General features: G+C 41.4%; 1 protein-coding gene across 5 annotated transcripts in view; it reads right to left on the reverse strand.

Annotated features, from left to right (window-relative positions):
* The window catches only part of gria4b (glutamate receptor, ionotropic, AMPA 4b), a 157,348-nt gene that overhangs the window by 68,201 nt on the left and 67,147 nt on the right, over positions 1-22,000 (reverse strand). For all 5 annotated transcript variants that reach the window (XR_001290280.1, XR_001290279.1, XM_005725376.2 and 2 more), the window contains exon 3: positions 15,595-15,834. Coding sequence is in view for 3 of the 5 variants with exons in the window: in XM_005725376.2 (XP_005725433.1) it covers positions 15,595-15,834 (240 nt within the window). In the remaining 2 variants the exon portion in view is untranslated. The remainder of the gene's footprint in view (positions 1-15,594; positions 15,835-22,000) is intronic.

Genomic DNA, 22,000 nt, shown 5'->3' on the forward strand with positions numbered 1-22,000 from the left:
CTGTACTGTGATTGATTGCTCAGCGTGTTCAATAAAGACACGACAAGTATTCATATTTGTTTAGTGAAATGCAGTGTTTTTTCGGCCCAGGCATATTAATGGGTGCCCATGTTTGTCTGGTGGCTCAGATTAAATTTTTTATTAGTCGAAGACAGACAAACACAGTTTGGGTAAGGGACCACATATAGTCCAGTTTGATCTCAATTTGATCTAAAATTACTGCGAAACATGTATTTAAAAAACATTGCTCAGTATCTTTTTCTTTTTTTTGAAAGTTTGAAAAAGTAAACTTTATTGCAGGGCTAACACAGTGAGACAGACAACCATTCTCACTCACACAGATACAAATTAACCTAAAGTGTGTCTTTGGACTCTGGCAGGAAGCTGGAGAACCAGCAGAAGCCATGCAGGCACAGAGAACACTCACAGAAAGGCCCGAGCCAGCCCGTGGATTCAAATGCAGACTGCGAGGCGATGGTGTTAACCATCACACCACCATGCCGCTGAAACTATAAGACAAACTAAAGACACGCCTTACCCAATGGGCTTTTTGCTATACACAAAAGTATAGCAGTTTTGCATATACATGTAGTATACTTTACTTAACAGAAGTCAGTTCATTTTCCTACTATTGTTTTTTTTTTTGTTTTTTTTGGCCATTTGACAAACAAAAATGTATTTTAAACATGTTTAAATCAAACATGTATTACAAATCACAGTCCAGGTGATTTGGCAGAAGCCAAAATCTCCTTTTCCTTGGATGCCAAAATTGTTTTCATATACAGTAGTCCTTCTCCTGCAGCACGTCACACGAGGCTGCAGAGCCGTCACCAGCCACAGTACAAGAAGGTGGAGTTGGAGCGCATCCGCAGGATGACAGAGCAACAGGAGAGCACCTCTATTATTTCATTTCAGACATAATTCCATTGGGGTTTACAACCTTTTTCTTGCAGAGTTTAATAACTCTGTATTGCTACAGTAACAGTCAGTGCTCCCTGAAAATGTTTTAATTATAGTCCTGAGTATGTTTTCTGAATAAACTGAAGTGGATTTCTTCCAATCCACAATATGGTATGTTGAAGCACATGATGCGATAAAACATATTGTCCATAATTGCTGGTTTGAAACACAAACCGGCTTTTTGCTGGCTCGACGTCGCTGGCAAGACAACCGCTTTCCCATGGAAAAGAAACTCTTGTGAAGCTTTTATCCTTTTCCAGCCAGATCCTGGCTTTTGGTCCCGTCAGTCTCTCTGAGTTGGATGCAACACGAGACTCTGGAGGAGGAGACCATCGTTGTCACGTTTGTGTGTGGAGAAGATGAGTGTCAGAGAGGAAACTAGGGAGCTGTGAGGGCGGCTGTTCTCCAGCAGGAACAGATGTCCCCCTTAAACAGACCCTCCTGGTGGCCATCACAATCTGGCAACCCATCTCCCTTTGCTCCCAATTAGTGGATTAACCTGTGCTCTGGCAACCCAGCTCCCTCTCCACCTTCTCCATCCCCTCCCCAGCCCCTTGCTCCCCATTAGAGGGTTGCCTGTGCCAGGAGGGACTGCTGGTTGAGGCAACACACAGTCACACACACAGACACATCGTGTCAGTATGTCCCCAGTAATTTCTACTGGAAGAACTGGTTCATGACAATTTGGCTGTTGGTGAGTCCGACCCCACACTGGAGTGACTTTGTTCTCAATTTTAACAGGACAAAATTGGAACCAGGAAACTCAGAACGTGGTTCGATTCCTGGCTCAGCCCATCAAAGTGTCGATTGTGGAATATCTGGGAGGGAAGAAGTTTCATGATGTGAATCGATTCGTTGCTGTGGTGTCGTCCTGTTGCAGCACCACACTTGAATTCAGTGAGCTCTTCAAAACGTATAGGGCAGGTGCTGGAGTTTATACAACTGTGGCAATACACCTGAAAAGGTGTGGCCCAATAATTTTGTCCATATAAGTAGTATAGACAGTAGTTCTTGACTGACTTACATACTTTGAACTACCCTTGAGGTGGAATAACTAACTGTATTTTTAGTGTCAATATTCTGAGGAAGTTTCCTTAACATTTCCTTTGTGGTAAACGTGCCTACCTGCAGCCAGAGAGCAGCTGACAAATACACATAATAGAAAGGACAGAGTGCGGAGGGCGGGAAGCCACAGAGGAGGCCAAAATCATTCCCTGTGGTAGCTGCAGCTACTACACAGCTATTGACCGAAGCCGTTTGAGCTAAGCTCTCCGCCAATGTGTTCCTGTCAGTGTGTTTGTCGGGTTCTGAAACAATAGTTTGTCATCGCAGTGGTGTGCTCCTATCAGGAGAAATCCTTTTCGTCAGGATTACCATCATATTTTTTCTTTCGAATCCTGCAGTTTGCTGTCTCCAATTACAGTTATCGCTGCTAGATATGTCAAGGTTTTCCCAGCAAATACACAGTTTAGAAAAAAGGCAGTTTGTACCTGCAAATTTGCACTCACAGAGTGCTGCAGGAGTCATTGCTAAAGCCTTTAAATGAGTTATCATTTTTGCAATTCCATCCTGAAATACGGATAAGGGTAACAAGCTTTAGACCTTCTCATATTTTGTTCGACAACGTTTTTCTCCAACTCACACATTTTTTTAAGTGTACGTGCTAATAACTGACAGTCACAGACAGTGGTTCAGTTCATTTATAATTATAAAAGCTGTAGATTTTTGTGGAATAATACAGGTGAGCACCTACGTTTGCTTTTATGAGCAGATGGTTTTGTACAATTAGTCTGAATAATGCAAAAGTGAAACGTTAGAGCTCAGTTCACTGTAACTGACAGAATGTCAGTTGATAAACTCTTTTAAAATTCAGTTAATTTTCCTTCCCTAGCAGGTGGATGTAAAGATAGGTATATGTGGATATTTATTTTCCATGTTTCATACATGGAAGGATATCGATGTTGGAAACAAAGATAAGATAGCTTGAGTGTGCTCCATCTAGTGGCCAAAATGCAGGTGATGCTACCTGGAAGGTGACGCTGGAGCAGGAAGACACAGACTTTGACCTCACATCCTGTGGTCTAGGCCTCTACAGGCACTGCTTTTGACTTTAGATAATCCTTAGTTAATCTACCCAATCCTTAATTTCAGTTTAGTTTGAATTCCTGGAAACTCTATGTGTTTATTTTTTAGAATGCATGCTGGTCATCCCAGCAACGTCTTCTGCTCTGTGGACCTTGGATTAGATGTGAAGCATCAGATGTTTGCTGTTAAGGGCATTAACCACTGTAATTTATACTGGACTAATCCATTATTGAATATTGGTCCAGTATCAGTGGATATGCAAATCAAGGGAAGACGTTCATTAGATGTCAGCAGATTCTAAATCTACACATTATAAAGACTGCTTTGACAATATGAACTCTTTTCATGTCATTATAGACATTGGTTGTGACTTTGTTCTAACTCCATGTTTTTGTCAACTAACCCCAACAAGTTGAGCTGTTCTCCAGCCTTGCGAACACTCGCTATGTTGAAGGTTTCAAAATGAAGATGACATCAGACTGGATTTGGTGACACTCATCTCAGTATTTAGAAAGCAAGCATGTTAAAGAAGCATGCTTCAATGCCTAATATCTCAGAGAAAACAGGTTCAAACTTTCTAAAAACTAGCAGTAATCTGTCTTTTAGTGGCTCTGAAACCTTTAACCCCTTAGCAGTCCAATTAGTCCCCTAAACCATCCAATGTACCGTGGGCGGTACGTCCGACTGCTAACAGGTTAAACTACATCATAACTCTCAGACTCCGGAAACACAGCCACCCCGAACCCACCAGATACAATTTAGCAGGGCAGCTGAGTGTGCAAGAACATGATATCCCATTGTGTCCTGTTGTGCCACATGCTATATACAGCGCTGGGACAGGAAGCTGCAGCAGTGGCAGCCGAGGCAAGTAAAGTGTGCAAAGGGCCAGCTGATTACCAGCTGATAAATGAGTGGCCCCAGGGTCGTAGTTGGAGCAGCAGACAGCTGCAATCAGCATCAGCATCGAAGACATAGCCGCTGGCTGATGCGTACGTTTGTTGTGCTGATTGGAGCAGAGCCGGACACTAGATGGAAGCAGCTGCAGCCTGTGGAGAGGAAAGTGAGCGCACATCTGGATTTATGTACAGCATGCGATTTCTTCCTCTCTTCCTTTCATTCCGCTGAGTGTCAGCGCATGTGTACTGAGCCTCCATCCTTCCACTTCCTCCCTCATTGAATCAGAGCTTTGCTTTTGCCTCTTCTTCCTCTTCAGAGTGTACACAAAGAGGCTCGGAGCTATTCGTGGCCAGTACACACTGCTGATACCAGTCCATCTGCTGGAGAACTATCCTTCTCCTCAAGGGCGTAGATTTGGTTCTCTTATATACATTAGCACTAAGGGAACACTGAATGACCTGGTGGGTTTTGTCTATAAAACTACTCATCTAAGATTACCACAAAGTAAAAGATCTCTCAGCAAAATTATGCAACATTTTAAGCAGATTATACAAACATTACTAATGAGGCACTCATATGGATATTGGTGGGGACATGTCCCTTGCGTCCATGCCAAATCTACGCCCTTGCTTCTCCTCCTTCTTCTGTCTCACCTCATTTATCACATTAATTCCTTTCTTAGTCTCTGGTTTCCTCTGATTTTATTCCCTTTCCTCGTTTCCTCTGTCGTTTTCTCACCTCTCATCTTGCCTGTCATCCCCTCTCATTTCCTTTCCGCTCCCTTCCCTTTTGTGACCTCTTCCCTCTCCTTCTCTCCGCTCTCGTCTCCTCTGCTCTTATTTCCTTTCCTCTCTGCTTGTCTTCCATCTCCGTTTGTTTCCTCTCCTTTCGCTTCATTTCCTTTGCTTTATATGTCTCCTTTTATTTAGTTTTCACCTTTTTCGTTCCTCTCTGTATGTCGCTCCCTTTAATTTAGTCTCCTAATCTCTAGTTTCCTCTCCTCAGTTTTTGTTTGTCACTTCTTGTTTCCTTTTGTTCCTTCTCCTTTCCTCTGCTCTTGTACTCATGTTTCCTCCCTTTATCTCTTCTTTCCTTCTCTCCAGTCTCTCCTACTCTTGTTTCCTCTTCTCCATCACCGTTTCCTCTCTTCTCCTGTCCTTTTTATCGTCTTTTTGTTTCCTTTCCCCTTATGTCTGTCCTCGATACCCTTATTTATTCTCCTCTCATTCCCTCTTCCTTTTATACTCTCCCTGAACCATTTCCTGGTTTCTTTTCCTATGTTATTCCATTCTTTTTGTATTAACCTTCTTATCATCTTTGTCTGTGGTGTGTGTGCGTATTTATGGTGCACTGGAAAGCTCACAGGGACAGCATTCACTATAATCACACACACACTGTTACAGTATCCAGCCCCTTGTATCTCTGTTGCTTTGATGCAGGGAATCAGACTGGCGCTCATTGACTCAGCTCAGCCATGCGTGGGCTGATTCTACATTATAGTCAATATGGGATGAATGCCTGCTCCTGTGTGTGAGAAAAATCCTCGGGCCAGAGTGCTGCAGCCTGCACCCAAAAGCCTTCTGAAGAGCAAACACAGGCATACAGAGAGAACACTAATGCGTACGTAAAGACTTGAGCGGTGCTGACGTATCTGCACACACATTCATTCCCTCTAACAAAGATGTAAGACCTTGTGACATATTTAAGGTTTAGAAATATGCAAGTCTGCTTCATCAGAACGCATTGCTTACTCACAGTGGGACTTGGATTAATTGTGTGTATTATAATACATATGGCTGAAATTTAGAAAAAGAAATACTCTGAGGGATGGTTCCTGAGCTTCTGGTGATTCTGCATTTCTGCCTTTGCAGTCCAATGCAGAAATAAGGACTCGTGATTTTTAGGTCTGTGAAAAGTGCTTGTGCAGAAACTTGCTTTCATGCTGTACAAGGCAGGAAAACAGATTTTATATAATCAGCTGAAGGTGGTCAGGGAAATGAAGGCACGAGGAAAGCTGAAGTAAAGAAATGAAAAACACCTAAATTAAAGCAAAAAAGCTGTTTATTTGTCAATAAACAGATATTTAGACATTTAAAGTGGACGTATTATTTTTCCAAAATTTTCTGTAATAAATATGCTGATGAAAGAATAGATTTCAAGTAACGAAGTCAGTGTCTGTACAAGTAATCCTGAAATTATATACGTTAGTAATGAGATTGTATATCACTAAATATTGCTCATCGCAGGCACATTCGCTGCTCAAATCTTCAGTTTACACTGCAGTCACACGCATCTAGAGACCGGTTGGTGACTTCCTGGCAACCCCTGGTTGCTAAGGAAGAATGAGTATTCCTTGACAGGTTGGCGAGCATTTGCTAGCTATCACTGACTAAAAGTGGTCACAAAGAGAGTGTTGCACCAGAAACCTTGGTGTGATTGATTTTTGTGATTGTTTGCAAACACTCGTCAAGTAACTAGCGAGCGGTAGTGAAACAGAGACTGTTTGCTTTCAGGGTAAAAGTTGCTGAAACCAACATGTTTAAAAATGTGCAACATTTACTCTGAAGGTAAGAAGCTTCTGTTTCACAGTTTCACTACCACTTAGCAAGTAGTTGGCGAGGATTTGCAGAAAAGTTGGCATCTTTCATGCAAACTACTGGTGACCATGGCAATTACAAGGAGGTTTTTGGTACAGCATTGTGTACCTATTTTTGATCACTTTCACATAAGCAACCTCTGGATTATATCACTTTCCATGGCAACCAGTTGGGATAATTGACGAGTTTCTACATCTGCATGATAATTCTTTAATCACTGATTTCACAGTGACTGCCAGGAACCTCCTAGAACCACTCACAACACATTCAGGGCATACTCACTTTTCACTAGCAAGCAACGGTTACCAGGTAGTCACCAACTGATCTGTGTAATTTTTTGGTTTTTTTGGGGGGGAGTAGCCACCGAAAAGAAAAAACAGTGTCTTAAAGCCTAAAGATGAGATTAAGACAGAAGCCTGTCTGAATCTCTGTCTGAAAAAAAAAAAAGAAGCAAAAAGGCCAAGTGTAAGAAAACAGATTTAAAGAAAAAAAACCAAAACCAAACAAACTGTGAATCATGCTAAACTATTCTAGTGGTGGTCCCAAAATAAAACCACGAAGCTGGGAATAACAGCATGTAGAAGCAATAAAAACATAGTAGGTATTCTTTAAATGACAACAACATCTCAAATTGATATTACGTAGTTTGCTTCATCGACGTGTCAAAGTGATGATGTTCTGTCATTCAGACACAGGTTATATTTATCTTAATATTCCTAAAGGATTTACTCACACAACTCCAAGTCTGCACCATATAAGATCAGGAGACAGGAGTCAAAAAAGTTTGGCGTCTTCTTTAAGCTTTGGTTTCGTCTTTAGGTGAGCAGAGGTCACCAAACGAACATGAACACGATGCAGGAGTGTAACAATGTCCCTCTCCACTAATGTGACAGCGTGCGTTCAGACTTGTGCTTTGTTACAAGTGAAAAAACTTTCACATTCAACACATTCTGAAGCCATCACACTGATGGAAAGCAGCTTGTGTCTGCAAACCGATTAAATTGCTGGCTGAAGCCTGATTTCAGCACCATGGACAGAGCTCAGAGCAGCGCAACTAAATCAGAAAACACATCTGACCTCCTCTCATTCAGTTTACATAACCCATAAAGTCTATAAAAAGAAAGAGTGACTAATAATTAATTGAAACATTTGGAATGCATTGCTTAGGAAGCCGTTTTGATTGATGTTTCCAATGTGTGTTTTCAAAGGCCGATGGTTTATGTTAGTCCTTTTTTTTCCTTGGTTCAATAACCAACCGGGCAATAAAAGTCCTTTACTCCAGCTGTTAGGACATTTTTATTGTCTATGATGGTTAAAACAGGACAGTTTAAACTGAAGAGAAATGCTCCCTTGGTCTGGTTTTTTGCCGCTTTATCGTAGTTTGACACAAACCAGGGATGAATGAAACGTGCAGTTGTGGATTTTACCATGCCTCGGTGTGTCTTGGTGTTTGTTATTATTGTTATTATGATCGCTGCTTTCTGATGTAACATAGGTAGGTTTTGCGATTGTCCAAATGTTCCTGGACCTTTCCCTTTCTGTGTTTCTGTCGCCTATGTTGTTCTTTTCCTTTCTTTCAGTTTTCTTCTATTTTTCTTTTAAAGGTTAGTTAAAGCTTGAAGGCTCCTCGTATGTCTTTCTTTGTTAGTTTCTTCCCTCCCCTGTTGCCTTGATTGAGTTTACCTGTGCCTTATTATCCCACTATAAAGCCAATGTGTTCTCCCTCGGGCTTTGAAAGGTCTCTCTCCGATTCCCAAGTCTGTCTTTGTGGTCTTGTTTTCACTGCTATGAAAGAAGTTATGTGATCGATCATTTTAAATGCCTGTGTATTTTTTTGTTTTATCAGGGTTACTTAAAAAATAGAGACAGATTATATGAAAAGCTTTAGCAGCGCTGCAGCTTTGAATCACTTTGAGTCAATTCAGATTTGGTCATTTTGCTGAGGGCAGAGGTTTTGCATTCTTTTGTCTAACTTAATCATTTTTCACAAATCACTGTGCACACATTATTGCTACTTTCACAGTTATTTCATTTCATTTTTATTGGCCTGCATTCATTCAACTTCATGAACATGATGAATGTTACCAAAGGCCACACTTTGAATTCATATGGTAATCTTGAATGTCTTTATATATTTCAATTACATGAGAACAAAAAGCAAATAAGGAAAGAAATTTTTTTTGGAATGTATCCGGGATGATTTTACAGTCGCAACACACAAAATAAAACTGTGGCTTTCCTTAGCTGAGGCTAAATATCAGTGGGGTTTATTTCAGGGAGAAACGGGGTGACTTTGTGAGAGAGGCTGGATTTTGTTTGTTCACATTATTTATATATAACTGCAGGAGGGACACTGTTTGCACAGAAAGCAAGGACATTTACAATAAAGTGTCATTTTCTACTTTGTGGACTGCTGCTTCCCCACCCATGCTGCTCATCTGTCCCACCTGCTTTTTGCTTCAGTGGGCATGCAAATTTTAACCTTGCAAAGTGTGATCGTGTTTCCGCTAATGTGTCTCTGCTGAACTGTGTGAGCAGCTTCACAAAGCCGACACGCATCTTTACGTTTATCTATAAAAGGAAGGCTGTGAAAGTGGCTTTGGATTCTTTCAAGCATTAGTTCACGAGTATCTACTTATTGTAGCATGCTGGGTTTTCTCCATTTTGTAACATAAATGTGAAAAATATCTCAGGTCTTGGAATTAAATTGCTCTTTGGAAAAGATATTGTCCTGTGCAAAAGTCTTGCTCTACCCTTTATTTTTTAAAGCTTCTAGCTAGAAACACCTTTGTGGAACTTCTTAAAGTGCTCTTGAGCTGTAGTTCTCTTGCCTTACTGAAGCTTTCTCAAGGTTCTTATTTTGATATTGGCTGTTTTTCACTACGTTTTTGTTCAGTCCTTGCTCCTGACCACTTTAAAAGGAAAGTTAAGCCACTTAACACTGATCTACGAGTCAATGATTAGTTGAGCCAAGGAAATGTCAAAGATAGCACAGTTTGACAGGCATAAAATTATATCGTTGCACCAGTGTGGTGATTCCCAGAGACTTGTTAACCAAAAACCTTGCATATTTCACATATGGTGTGCAGTGTGTCCTTAGAAATTTGAAGAAACTGGACAAAAGAATGAGAAACAGGCCTAAAAATAATATAGAGGATATGAATAGTAAGGAAAAGTTGTGTCCAGCAAATCCAGTCCCTGAGAGTTGGCACTTCAGTTAAACCATTAACTGTTCACCAAAGTTTTAATTTGGTTAATTAAAAGGTCTGTCAGGTCTGTGCAGTGGTTGCAGTTATTGCACTTACAGGACCCCCTAAGTTTTAGGTCTAACCTTGCTTGCTGTGTGGCTGGAAATGGCTGTATACGTAGAAAAAACCCTCCTGTTTTACTGAGAGGACAGCAGGGTCAGCTGAACTGTGCATTTTATGAAGTCCACGTGCTGAAATACAAGGCACATCCTGCTGCACTCACACCGGCAACATAAAAAAACCATATCCACAACATCATTTTAGCGGCAGTTCAAATTTCAAAGAAAATTTCCAAAAAAAGCCGACAGCCCTAACTTTCAGTAACAGGAACACAATGCAGACTAAAGGGCAACACGTACTGAGCAATGTTTTCCAAGTGTGTCTGCAGAGTTTTAGACATCCGTCAGTCATCTGTCACCCGGAACAGATACGCTTGTGTTTCTGCAAACACAAACAATCCACATCAACTCTGACAGGCGTGCATGTGTCACATGCTAATATGATACCCTCTCTAATCATCTTATTCCATAGTCTTTTGTGTTGTGAAGCATGTATCCAGCATTTTTCACAAAGGCATCCAGTATGGCTGTATTAAATCTCTACAGGAAGACAAATTCTCAGCCTTGTTTGGCATTGATCTGGGATCACCTGTGTATTAATTATCTGAATACTGATGGGTACTTTAAAAATCACCTGCTTTTTAATGTTATCAGCACAGTGAAAGGCTGTTTTCGGTTTTCATATTTGTAGGAAGGGTAGGCAAATTGATCCAAATATCAACAGTACCACTTCTTGTATTGCATCGATACTTTAGGTTTAGTTGCTCCCCTCTATGTCCAGGACGTTGCTCCAATCAAATCAAAAAGTAGACATCTGTACACACTTTGCTCCTCCCCCTTCTCATTTGTCAATCCTGCAGTGAGTTAGGGAAAAAGAGCATCCTGTCGAGATATTTTATAATGAAAACACTGGAAACAGGAAGGAAATTCTCTACTGTGAGAACAACGATTTCTAAAAACACATGGAAAAAACAAACAAACACAGAAAATAACTTTTTCTCCCAAAACGAGAATGTGAGCTGTGGATTGGTTGCTGCCAGGTTGCCTTGTGATGACTCCGGAAGACACTGACTTCTTCGCAAAGACTCGCTTATTATTCGCCTGATGTGAAATGGAGAACATTTACCTTCAAAGTAAAAATTGGGCCCCACTGAGCCACACTTTTCAAAAGGCACAACTTTTACGTCGACCTCTTTCATGGAAAACTAAAGGAAACTTTTGCAACGTGCCACCAGAGCAATTGCCAGGAGATATTTGGTGCAGCATATATGTCTTTGCAACCACTAACCAACTGACTGGGGAAAATTCAGTTTTCCCTAAGGACTCATGGTTGTCAGGCTTGAGAGACCTACTACATCTCTCAGTGCTCGATGGATAAACATGAATTGGTGAATTCGATGCTGAAAAATGACTGACCAACCAGGAAACAGAACGTCCATAAACATCAGGTGCTTCAAACCAAAAAACATTGTAACGCAAGAAAAGTCTGGACCTCACACGTCACAGCCCATCAACCCTGCAGGATTCAAATGGAAATTTTTGTTGCTGTTTTAACACTGCTCATTAGTATTCATTTTCACAGTAGCAAAGAACTGCTTTCACTCAATAATAATGGATTGGATTTATATAGCGCTTTTCAAGGCACCAAAGCGCTTTACAATGCCACTATTCATTCACTCTCACATTCACACACTGGTGGAGGCAGCTACAGTTGTAGCCACAGCTGCCCTGGGGCAGACTGACAGAGGCGAGGCTGCCATATCGCGCCATCGGCCCCTATGGCCAACACCAGTAGGCAAGTAGGATAAAGTGTCTTGCCCAAGGACACAACGACCAGGACAGAGAGCCCAGGGATCGAACCGGCGACCTTCCGGTTACAGATGCGATTCCCAACCCCCTGAGCCACGGTCGCCCCATGAGGTTATAACGACCTCCTAACCTTCTAGTAGGTGATTGTCTTCACCTCTTGGTGATTTTTATGCCACTGATACTGAAATTGCATGTTATCTTAATTCTGGTCTCAATGATCCTGAGCTTGAAGCCAGACCGAAGCTCCAGAAAACACAGAAAAGCCACGTTTTGTGTCCTCAGCCAGTCTATAGGGCAGCAAAGTCGTACAGCTGGGAACCTTTGTGGTTTTGGAGGATACTTGATCAGATACATGCCGGTTTTGTTGAGAGGAGTGGAGGCTTTTTATCCAGTCAAGCATGTATGACTTCAGATAAGAAAAAGAAGGAGGGAATGAGTTGTTCTGAAGGGACGCCATCCCAATATCATCCTCACTCTGCAGCCCCTGTATAGCCAATCTGCTCAAACAATCACTGCAGCAGAGAGAAAGAATGAAGCCCTCTGACTACCTTCTGGAAAATGTATGAAAGCGAGATGTGGAGATGTGATCCAAGCAGCAGTCCATATCCATTCTGTCTTGTAATGGAAATGCAACACAGTGGGGTGAAAAAGTAGAAACTTATTGACTCTGTCGGTGTGTATGTGGTGACTGAGAGGCAAAGATCGGGTGGGTGAAAGAAAAAAAAGGAGGAATATGGGAAAAAAGAGAGAGACACGGAAGAGTGAGAAACATATACATGAGATGAATACAGAGCTCGCTTCCTCAGGTGGGGAACTGAGCCAGAGGGAGAGAGGTCCAACAATGTCCACAACACTTCCAACAGCAGCTGCGCTGCAATATTGATCGCTCGATGGCCACAAGACATACTGAGGACAAAAAACAGCCATTATTTCAGAAGCACATCCATTCACACCTTACTGTTCGCCACGCAGGGGGCATGAGGAGAAAACATAGGAGATATGATTGAGACCTCAGAGATTTCTTTCTGATAAATGTTACTGCCTCACAAAACAACACTTTGTGCACATCTGTGTGTACACAGAGCATGTTTGCATGTTTAATTTTATTTACCTTTCCAAATTTTATTTAAATGTAAGAAATATTTTTTGTTTTAATTATGCATTACTTTATTTTCTTATTTTTCTGGCTGTTGCAGCAGACCATCTGCCTTTGTCTCCCCCCCGCGCCTAGTATTCCCCTCTGTAACATGCTCTGCATTTCCTTCTTCACTACATCCATGAATCTTCTGTGTGGTCTCCCTCTTAGTCTTTCCATCCTGCCTAGGCAGCTCCAGCCTCAAAACCTTTTTCTAATATATCCAATCTCTCTCCTCTGCACATGTCCAAACCATCTGAGCCTTGCATCTCTAACTTTATCTGTAAACTGCTCGATCTGAGCTGTCCGTCTGATGTACTCATTCCTAATCTTGTCCATTCTGATTGCTCTTCAGCTCTGCCACCTCCAGCTTGGCCTATCATCTGTTTGTCAGTGCCACCATCTCCAAACCATACACCATAGTCACCTTCTGTCCTTCTGTCACAAATCACCCCTGACACTCACCTTCACTGCACTCTCTTCTTCACCTCTCTGCACTATCTGTCCCTTTGGCTGGTTCATCGCGGATGTTTAAATCTTTCCATCTTCTTAACATGCTGGCTTCCTCATTAATACGTTTCAGCTCTATTCATAATCATCCCAACCAGCTGCACATCCTTTCCAGCTCAATCTCTCTGTAACCAGTCGATACAAGTACTTTTCTTCTTCAAGTCCAGAATCAGATATGACTAATCACAAGCTTTTTTTGGTCTTTGCCTCCTCTCTCCCTGCTGTAGACCTAACCTCCCAGTAATCCTGTCTACCTTCTTAATCCACCTGACTATCCCACTTTTTCTTTGCTAACCTCTTCCTCTGGATATTTCTTGAACTTTCACATTCTACCACCAAGTCTGTTTGTCCTATTTCCTCTGTAATAGGACAAACACTCTCTTGGCGTATCATTCTTCCTTCTTCAACTTCCACCATTTAATCTTTGCCTCCATCTTCACTCATTTCCTCTTCTTGATGTCCAAAGTCATCCTGCAGACAATCAAGTCTCTCCAATTGCACCTTCTGCATGTATTCACCTTCATCGACCTTTCTACATCACCCTATGTTGCTCCCTCTTCTTGAAGCATGTGTTCACCGCAGCCATTTCCATCTTTTGAAAAATCCACTACCATCTGTCCTTTCATATTGTCCTCCATTGCACCGACACAAGACCTCCTCATCACCTCTGTCCCCTTCCCCCACATGTCCATTAAAGTCTGCTCCAATCACCACTCTCTCTTACTCCAGAAATCCTCTTTCTCTTCTAACTAACATCCATGAGTGAAAAATGCTGTGGTAAGAACAAGGTTTATTGGCATATCTAAGAGAACAAAGAGCCACTTTCACACTGCAGGAACTTCTATATTGTTCTAATAACTGCAGGAGATAGTCCCCCGTCTTTGTTATGTGTCTGGACTGCAGCAACTGGGGACCAGTGTAGTTCTTAGAAACTGTCTCTTTTAGCTTCTACTACAGAGGTAGATTTCCAAGATAAGAGAAACCTCGAGTGACACAGATGTACTGCATTTGGTCATAAGCAGACTCCTGAAATGAACACTGCCCCCCTTCCACGCCATTACTCCATTCACACTCTAATTATTATTATCATCTGCTACTACAGCATCTAATTTGTAAAGATCTACCTGCAATATTTACACAAAGAACTTCAACTCATTTTATTTCATTTTCTTCTTTGCAGCTTATTTATTGCATCTTTTCATTCTTGCACTTTTATTTTATTAAAATTGAATTATTTGATTTTATTTCTCGTTTCGTGATGTTGCATCACAGGCCACTGCTCAGCTATTGTAACACCTCCATTATTACAAAGCCTGCAATTCCAGTATTTCAGAAGCTTCTCATTATTTTGGTGCGAAGGACAGAGCAGCGCAAACACTAAACAGAAAACAAGCTTAGAAGATGTTTAGCTCTCAGCAGATCTCTCCTGTGGGTGGATCTGTAGTTTATTGTGAAAGTAGCTAATGTGGTTGTAAACCGAAAGTAACTTTGTATCTGTAATTACCTGAATTTGGAAAGAGTAATGGTTTAATGAGTTATAGATAAATGTAATGCAATTATAGTAATGTGTTGCATTGTAATAAATTACCCTCCAACACTCATCCTGTTTTTTAATCGCTGTAGCTCCAATGAGATCCCTTAGGTTTGCACATACAGCCACAAATCGAATGCAGGTCATACTCAAAGCTTACCTCCTTCGTGAAGACAATACTTCTTCAATTCTCTGGGGGTTAAAATCATTTGGATATGGTTGCAGTACTTAAAAACTCTGTCTGCTTTATTAAATGTTGATGCATTTGGTGATGAAATAGGTTCGTGGCTTTTCCTCTCTGTGTTGGCACAGTTGTCTGAGATGATCTGTATATCATCAGCTTTCAGGACTGTCTTGCTTTTACTTTGAAGCAGCACTTGTTTCTTCATATTTCTACCCAACCTCTCATTTTTTCCCCTCAAGGACTCACTTATGTTTGATTGCAAGTTGTTTCTGTAGTCCGATAACTTGTAACGCTGTCAAGCAAAGCACCTTTGTGCAGTATATCTAAGATTTTCATTTACTGGAAAGAACTCATTTTCAGTGTATGTGAATGTAATGATTTTCTGGTGAGGGGAGCAGATTCACCGATTTCAAAGGAAAGTTCGCGGAGATCAACTGATGATGCATTTAAAAAGGTTTTCTGTTAGATGAGAAACACATTAATGTACAGCATGCTCACAAGCTGGCACAGAATCCACGAAAACATCTCCAATGTGTGATTAAGCTGTCAGAGTGAGAGGTGTTTATTTTCATCACCCACCTCGGTCTGTGTCGTACAGGAAGACGAACTTGTTCCAGTCGTAGTGGTCGAGGAGGGACAGGAGGGCCCCACGGATCGACGGCCGGAGCTGCAGGGTGAACTGGCTCTCGCCCTCAGTGGGGAAACTCGGCGTGATGAGGGAGATGTGCAGCGCGCTGCAGAAGGACGTCAACGTGTGGACCGAACGCTTGTCGTACAGGCCGAAAATGGCGAAGACACCGCGGGAGTACTGGGAGCAGACTGCAGAAGGAAACAAGAACATAAAAATTAATTGGTACCATAAATTTGAAGTAGCTTGAGGTAATGGGAATTGAGAGGAAAAAAAATAACATGTCAAGGTTTTATATAGTGAAAAAAGAAGTGAAATGAAGTTGAAGTTCTTTTCAGCCCTTTAGTTTTACTGAATATTGTCAAGAAGTTGCCAACTAATGATTTATTTTTATATTGTTATGATAACATATACACAAGTAGTGACAGTTTTCTTTTTCACAGTTGGTAATTCTCTTTGGGTTTGGGACCCTTTTCACATTGTTTACAGCCATAGACTGTATATAAAAGATAGCTGCAGCCACTTGACATCACCATTTTGGTTACTTGTGTGTTTGCCGTGAGCCAGAAGTATCCAACTATGGTTTTTCAAATGCTAAGTTAGCAAAATGCATCCATAAACAGTCCGGGTACACACACAGATAAATCCTAATTTATTGGTGACATAATAAAAGACTTTCAGTCACAAAACTGGAACAGAAACTGCTTAGACCCTTAAAAATGCTTTAGCAATGCAAAGGGAGTGAAGGGACTTTTATAAGCATTCAAAGTAGAAAGCATTAAATTCAAGCCTTAACAAAGCTTAATCAGACGAGCAGGGGCGGGGTTATTATTTTAAAAAAAAGGAAAGGCATTTAGTATTACTGGGGTCGGCCTGCATTCAGCTTCATCATCCCTCTGAGTTCCCTGTTAGCTTTGTGTTAGCATGCTGTCTGTGCAGATTTTCGCAAAGAGCCGAAGTTGTGTTGCTTTTGTTTTGCCCTGGATGCAGTTTGAACTTTACCATCACATTCTTGACCTTTTGTGCAATAAAAGGAATCTCCTGAACAGCTGTAGGACTGCTCCACCACTTTCCTCCTCCCAGATACAAACTGAAATCAGCTGATTGGACCACACCTGCGTTTTTCTTTCCATCTACCTGGAGCGCAGGTAACTGATGAACCTTTGGAACGTGAGTAACAATATAATTGTAACTGCTGAATTTAGCACTGTAAAGTGTGGTTACACTGAAAGGAGTTTCACCCAAAACTGCAGGTGAGTTTAAAAAAAGATTCACCCATGAAGTGGAAAATGAACCACAGAGACCAAAACCAGCATTTGTGACAATCTGTAAAGATGATTATTTCTGATCTAAGGAACATTATAACACAGGAGTCTATAATAACTTTATTAATAATAACTTTTTTATACAGCACACACACTTACAAAAGGCCAACAGCTGTTATATGGTCTCAGTGGCTCTGCTATATATGCAGGAGCTCGGTCATGTGGGGCTTTATATGTATAAAAGTTTTAAATGTCTTGTCTTTCTCCCTCACCCCCAATCAGTAACAGGAGGTGGCTGCTGGTTTTGCCCGTTTCTTCTCTGTAAAAGGGAGTTTTTCCTTCCCACTTTTGCCAGGTGCCTACTCATAGGTTGTGGGGTTGTAGGGTCTTCATTTTATGATACTAAGCACCCAGAGGTGACTGCTGCATCCTGGACGAGTTGCAGATGGGCTAAGGAAGACTAATAAATGTAAAAAGTGAGTTACAAACATCAATATGGAGGAAAATAAAGTGCGTCTACAGGTACTGACTTTCTTTTGTACTGAGCATCAAGTGGTCACAAAAGGAACTTTAGTTTTTGATACTTTTTCACTGGCTTTTGTTTTTAACCACAGAGCCCGGAGCTTCCTCAGACCCTGGATCTGTTTCACACGAGGGGAGAAAACTAGGGCAACTCAAACACAATGCATTTATGAACTAGTTTTTTGAAATATATTTTTCTCACAACAAATATCAAGTGTACAACAAAGGATTTTGTCACGCTGTGTATCAGTTCATTTTTCCTTTATTCGGCACATTCGTCACTATGATAGCTTCATTATTTAGCAGCATAAAAACAACATGCAATGAGGGCTCATCTCCAGAGAAACACATCTTAAATCATTCAAGTCCCATGCTCACAGGAAGCGATATTTTACAAGAACCGAGCGCTTAATATGAGCAGTGATAGCCATCGCATTTAACTAAGACCTCGCTGCTTTGAATGACAATTGATCGGTGGGAAATGTGGTGCAAAAATCACCACGGCAATAAGCGCTTAGCACCATGACTGGCGACAAAATAACAAACCATTATCCCGCTGATTACCACTTTAAATCCTTTCAAGAGAGCCACTGAATGCAGCAAACAGAGATCAAAACCAAACACGTCCGTTTCCTCTGATGCTTTCATCTAAAAAGGCTGTTCCCGTCTCCCATTTAAACAGCAAAACAACAGTACCAACAACTAAATCACTCCCCTTGCTGTTGTTTAGATATATTCTAGAGGACATATTCCCCATTAACAAAACACATCATGCTCATGCTGCTCTGCTTTCATGGCATAAAAGCAGCACCAACTGAACCTGCGTCTGTTGTGTTTATTGGTCAGACTTTGAATTAAATGGAACGCCTGCATTTGCATACACAAGCTGTGCTATACACACATATACACAATGTGTCCTGCTTGAGGAAATCTTCTCATTATAGAAAGGTTTGGCTGTCTACTAGAGCTGTACTATAATTGCCCACTTTCTGCACACACGGAACAACAACAGAGAGTAAAGATAATGAGCGTCCTCTGCCAGTTTCCGGGTGCGAGGAGAATCAGAGTGAGTGGCGAACTGAAGGAAGAGCTCAAGATGTTCCCGTTGTTAAAGGAAAACTGGGGGTGGGGAAGTAAACAAGAGAGCTGCTTTACTGACTAACTCATTGTTTCTATGCAGAGAGTGCAGTGCGCTGCTGTTGAGACAGAGGGGAAGAGAGAGTGTGCATATTTCTAATCTTCCTCCCTCAGTGAAACAAACAAGGCGGCAGTAAAAAACTAAAAGGAAAGTCACTCTTCTTCTACACACAATTATAGTCCACAGAGGTGCTGGGAACTATACTACCAGGGGGAAAAACAGTCAAGACTGTACAGTAGTTCGCCTTCAGGGATTTCAGCCAGAATGACTTTAGGAAATAGTCAGGTGAGGCCATATTCAGTGACAGTTTACACTGGAAGCAGTGCCATGCAGGCTTTTAAGTTTCACTACTACTCGATGGTTAGTTGGCCATTGTTTGCAGACGAATCGGGAACTTCCATGCAAACGATAGATGACTGCGACAATCTGCTAGCAATCAACGTTTTGCAACCAACTTGACCCTGCGATAGCCAGCAACCTGTCAGGAAATACACATTTATCCCTAGTGACTGGAGATTGGAGCCACGTTGGAAGGTCTTGAAGGCAAAATGTATTTTTGTGTGAGCACGTAGAGGGATGCATTAAGACAAACGGTGGGTGAGTTAGGGTTAGTGTTTTCCATGTAATTTTGAGAATCAGACACTTAATTTCCTGCATTCTGGAGAGCTTTAAATAATTATTCTCAACTTTTCTAAATGAAAATGATCATTGTTGTGTCAACATCCAAGTGATTTCCAGCATTTAGTGTGGCATGTTGATACAGTCACTCCAATCACCTCATAGGTGCAGCCAGCCTCACTAGGTTTGAACCTTGGACTTAACGTGCTGCGGCAGTGCAAACGCACTGACAAGGTTGCATGTTCCTTTCTCAAGGCATAAAACAAAGGGGGGAGTTAATATTTACATAGTAAAAAAATAATCTCTTATATTTTTGAAATGAACTGACTGTGCCTTTGTTTAGAAAACAACACAACTTCTGTTTTTCACTCTTAAAAGTAACCACACCTGTGAACACTGCTGGGGCTTGCGTACACATAGCTTTTGCTCTGTTTAGTAAATGTGGATATATATGATCAGCCTGAGTCTGCAGTGGTTTCCTCCCTCAGCCTAAAGACTGCACGTTAGGTTCTCTGGTGATTCTAAACAACCGTAGGCCTGAATGTGAGTGTCCCTGTGTTTGGTCTGTGATGGACTGGAGGCCTGTCGCCCCGTGTCAGCTGGGATAGGGCTTGGCCTCGCTGTGACCCTCGGTTGGATAAGACTTTTAAAAAATTGACGAATGGATAGCTGGAGACATCAGAGTGTAGCTCATTCAGTTGTTCCCGCCTGGCGTCAGGGTACTTTTGTATCTTTTCTTTGTGGAGGTAACCCCTCGCTTCACTTTATGATAAATATACGTTAAGGCCCTTTGGACTTTGGTAAGTTTCAACAAGATTTATGCTTACTGTGCACAGTCCTCTAAGAGAAAGAGTGAGTGGGCAAATTCATGTTTTCTAAATATTAGAGAGGACATGTCCCCTGTGTCCTGTCCTGCCCCCACCCCCAAATCCATGTCTATGCCTTAAGGCACCCCACATGATGTAACTTCACTGTTAAAGTTTGCTTTTCCCTGAGTCATGACTGACTCATTTAAAATCAGTTTCGGTGTTGGGCGGGAGGGCTAAATTATTTTATCTCCACAGATTCAGAGAACTGCACTTGGCCAAATGAAACCCAAGCCTTTCAGTGTTTTTGCAGTAAAATATTCTCTTAAAGTAACTTCAATTTTGCACTGTTAATGAAAAGAAGGAAGGGGCTTTCAGCATATGCAACAGTAATGCTACTCTAGGTCGACTTTACAGGCCGTCTGAAGTTCTAGTTGAATGTGCAGACAGGTTCGGGAATGCAGCTTTCCGTCGTTAGATTAGGAGGCCTGTGTCCGACCAATTTAGCCTCCAAGCCTATGAGCGGGCAGAATGGTGTATGTTTTTGATTGACAGCTGAGCCAGCAGGAGCGCTGACATCAAAACAAACCTGTACTGCAAAGTAAGCACTCAAGCCAAGAACAGATGGCTCATTTTTAGAGATGGTGCAAAAGAAAAAAGACCACAGAGCTGAAATTATGGATGCTTATATTTTTCGTTGTTTTTTTTTAGCTGATCAGCTTTACTGACACTCAGCTCAGTTTGACCTCTGAGGATATTTATTTAATGTTTAACCAACCAAAAAGCCAAAACAAAAATGAACCATAGATTAAATATGTAGAAAGAGAGGTAAGAGCTGCGGGAGGAGGGTTGTCTTCTTTTAATTTGAGGGTTGTCTTGTGTTTGTTTGTTTGCCTTAACTTGAAGCTATCTTCAAGGTTTGCTTTTCAAAGCTATTAGCATTTCCTTCAGCCAACAAAAGCTCAGGTTTCGGATCATTTTTATGTATTTAGAGAAGATCTAAACATTGGAGGGGAAAAGAAAGAATAATTACATTTTACATAGCCTGATTGCAGCAATGTATCACAGTGCCAAATATCTCCACTTATGGCCACAAATGGTCCCTTAAGACCACACAGTTATTAACACCTACTGTGTGTCTCCACATTGAAGGATGGGGGCAAACAGGGAGAGAGGGAGAGAGTCCACTCAACCAAGAAAGGAGTGCAGAGGTTGGAAAATCCACACAGCCCACTGATGTCCCCTCCAGGGATAGGATGACATCAGCGCACGCAGAGATACACAAGCACACACACACGCACACACTTCACTGAATCCTGAATATATGTCAGCCCGCACCCACGCTGTGCATGGCGAGCTGCTGTTATGCAGAAACACCAGATTGAATAACAACACATTAGTATGTATGTAAGTAAAGCTGCTGAAATTAAAACCGTCTCTGTCTCCAATTACTGCCTGTTTTCATTAGAGTTCAAACAAAACTAACAGTATTACCACTGAAATGCTACTATCACATACAGTACATGGACTATGTAAACACTGAACTCAAATCCTTTTGTTTTATGTTTAACACATTTGTGGCCAAAGATTTGTGTCCCTGTTGACTGAATATTAACGCTACAGGACAAAAAGACTGAATTCAATTCAATTTGATTTTGTTTACATGTCGCCAAATCACAATAACGGTCGCCTTAAGGCACTTTATGTTGTAAGGTAAAGACTACGATAAAACAGAGAAAACCTGAACAATCAGATGACGCTCTATAAGAAAGCATTTGCATTAACAGGAAGAAATCTCTGGCAGAGCCATTCTCAGGAGGGAGCAGCCATCTTCCACGACTTCAGCATTAAGACTGTTTTAAATGCTTGTTTTCTACTCTTGGTTCAGTGAAGGTTGATTTCCTTCATATAGTTACAGTGGGGCAAAAAAGTATTTAGTCAGCCACCGATTGTGCAAGTTCCCCCACTTAAAATGATGACAGAGGTCAGTAATTTGCACCAGAGGTAC

The sequence above is a fragment of the Pundamilia nyererei genome, unplaced genomic scaffold (assembly GCF_000239375.1).
Source record: "Pundamilia nyererei isolate P.nyererei 1_Seehausen unplaced genomic scaffold, PunNye1.0 scaffold00015, whole genome shotgun sequence".
NCBI lineage: Eukaryota > Metazoa > Chordata > Actinopteri > Cichliformes > Cichlidae > Pundamilia > Pundamilia nyererei.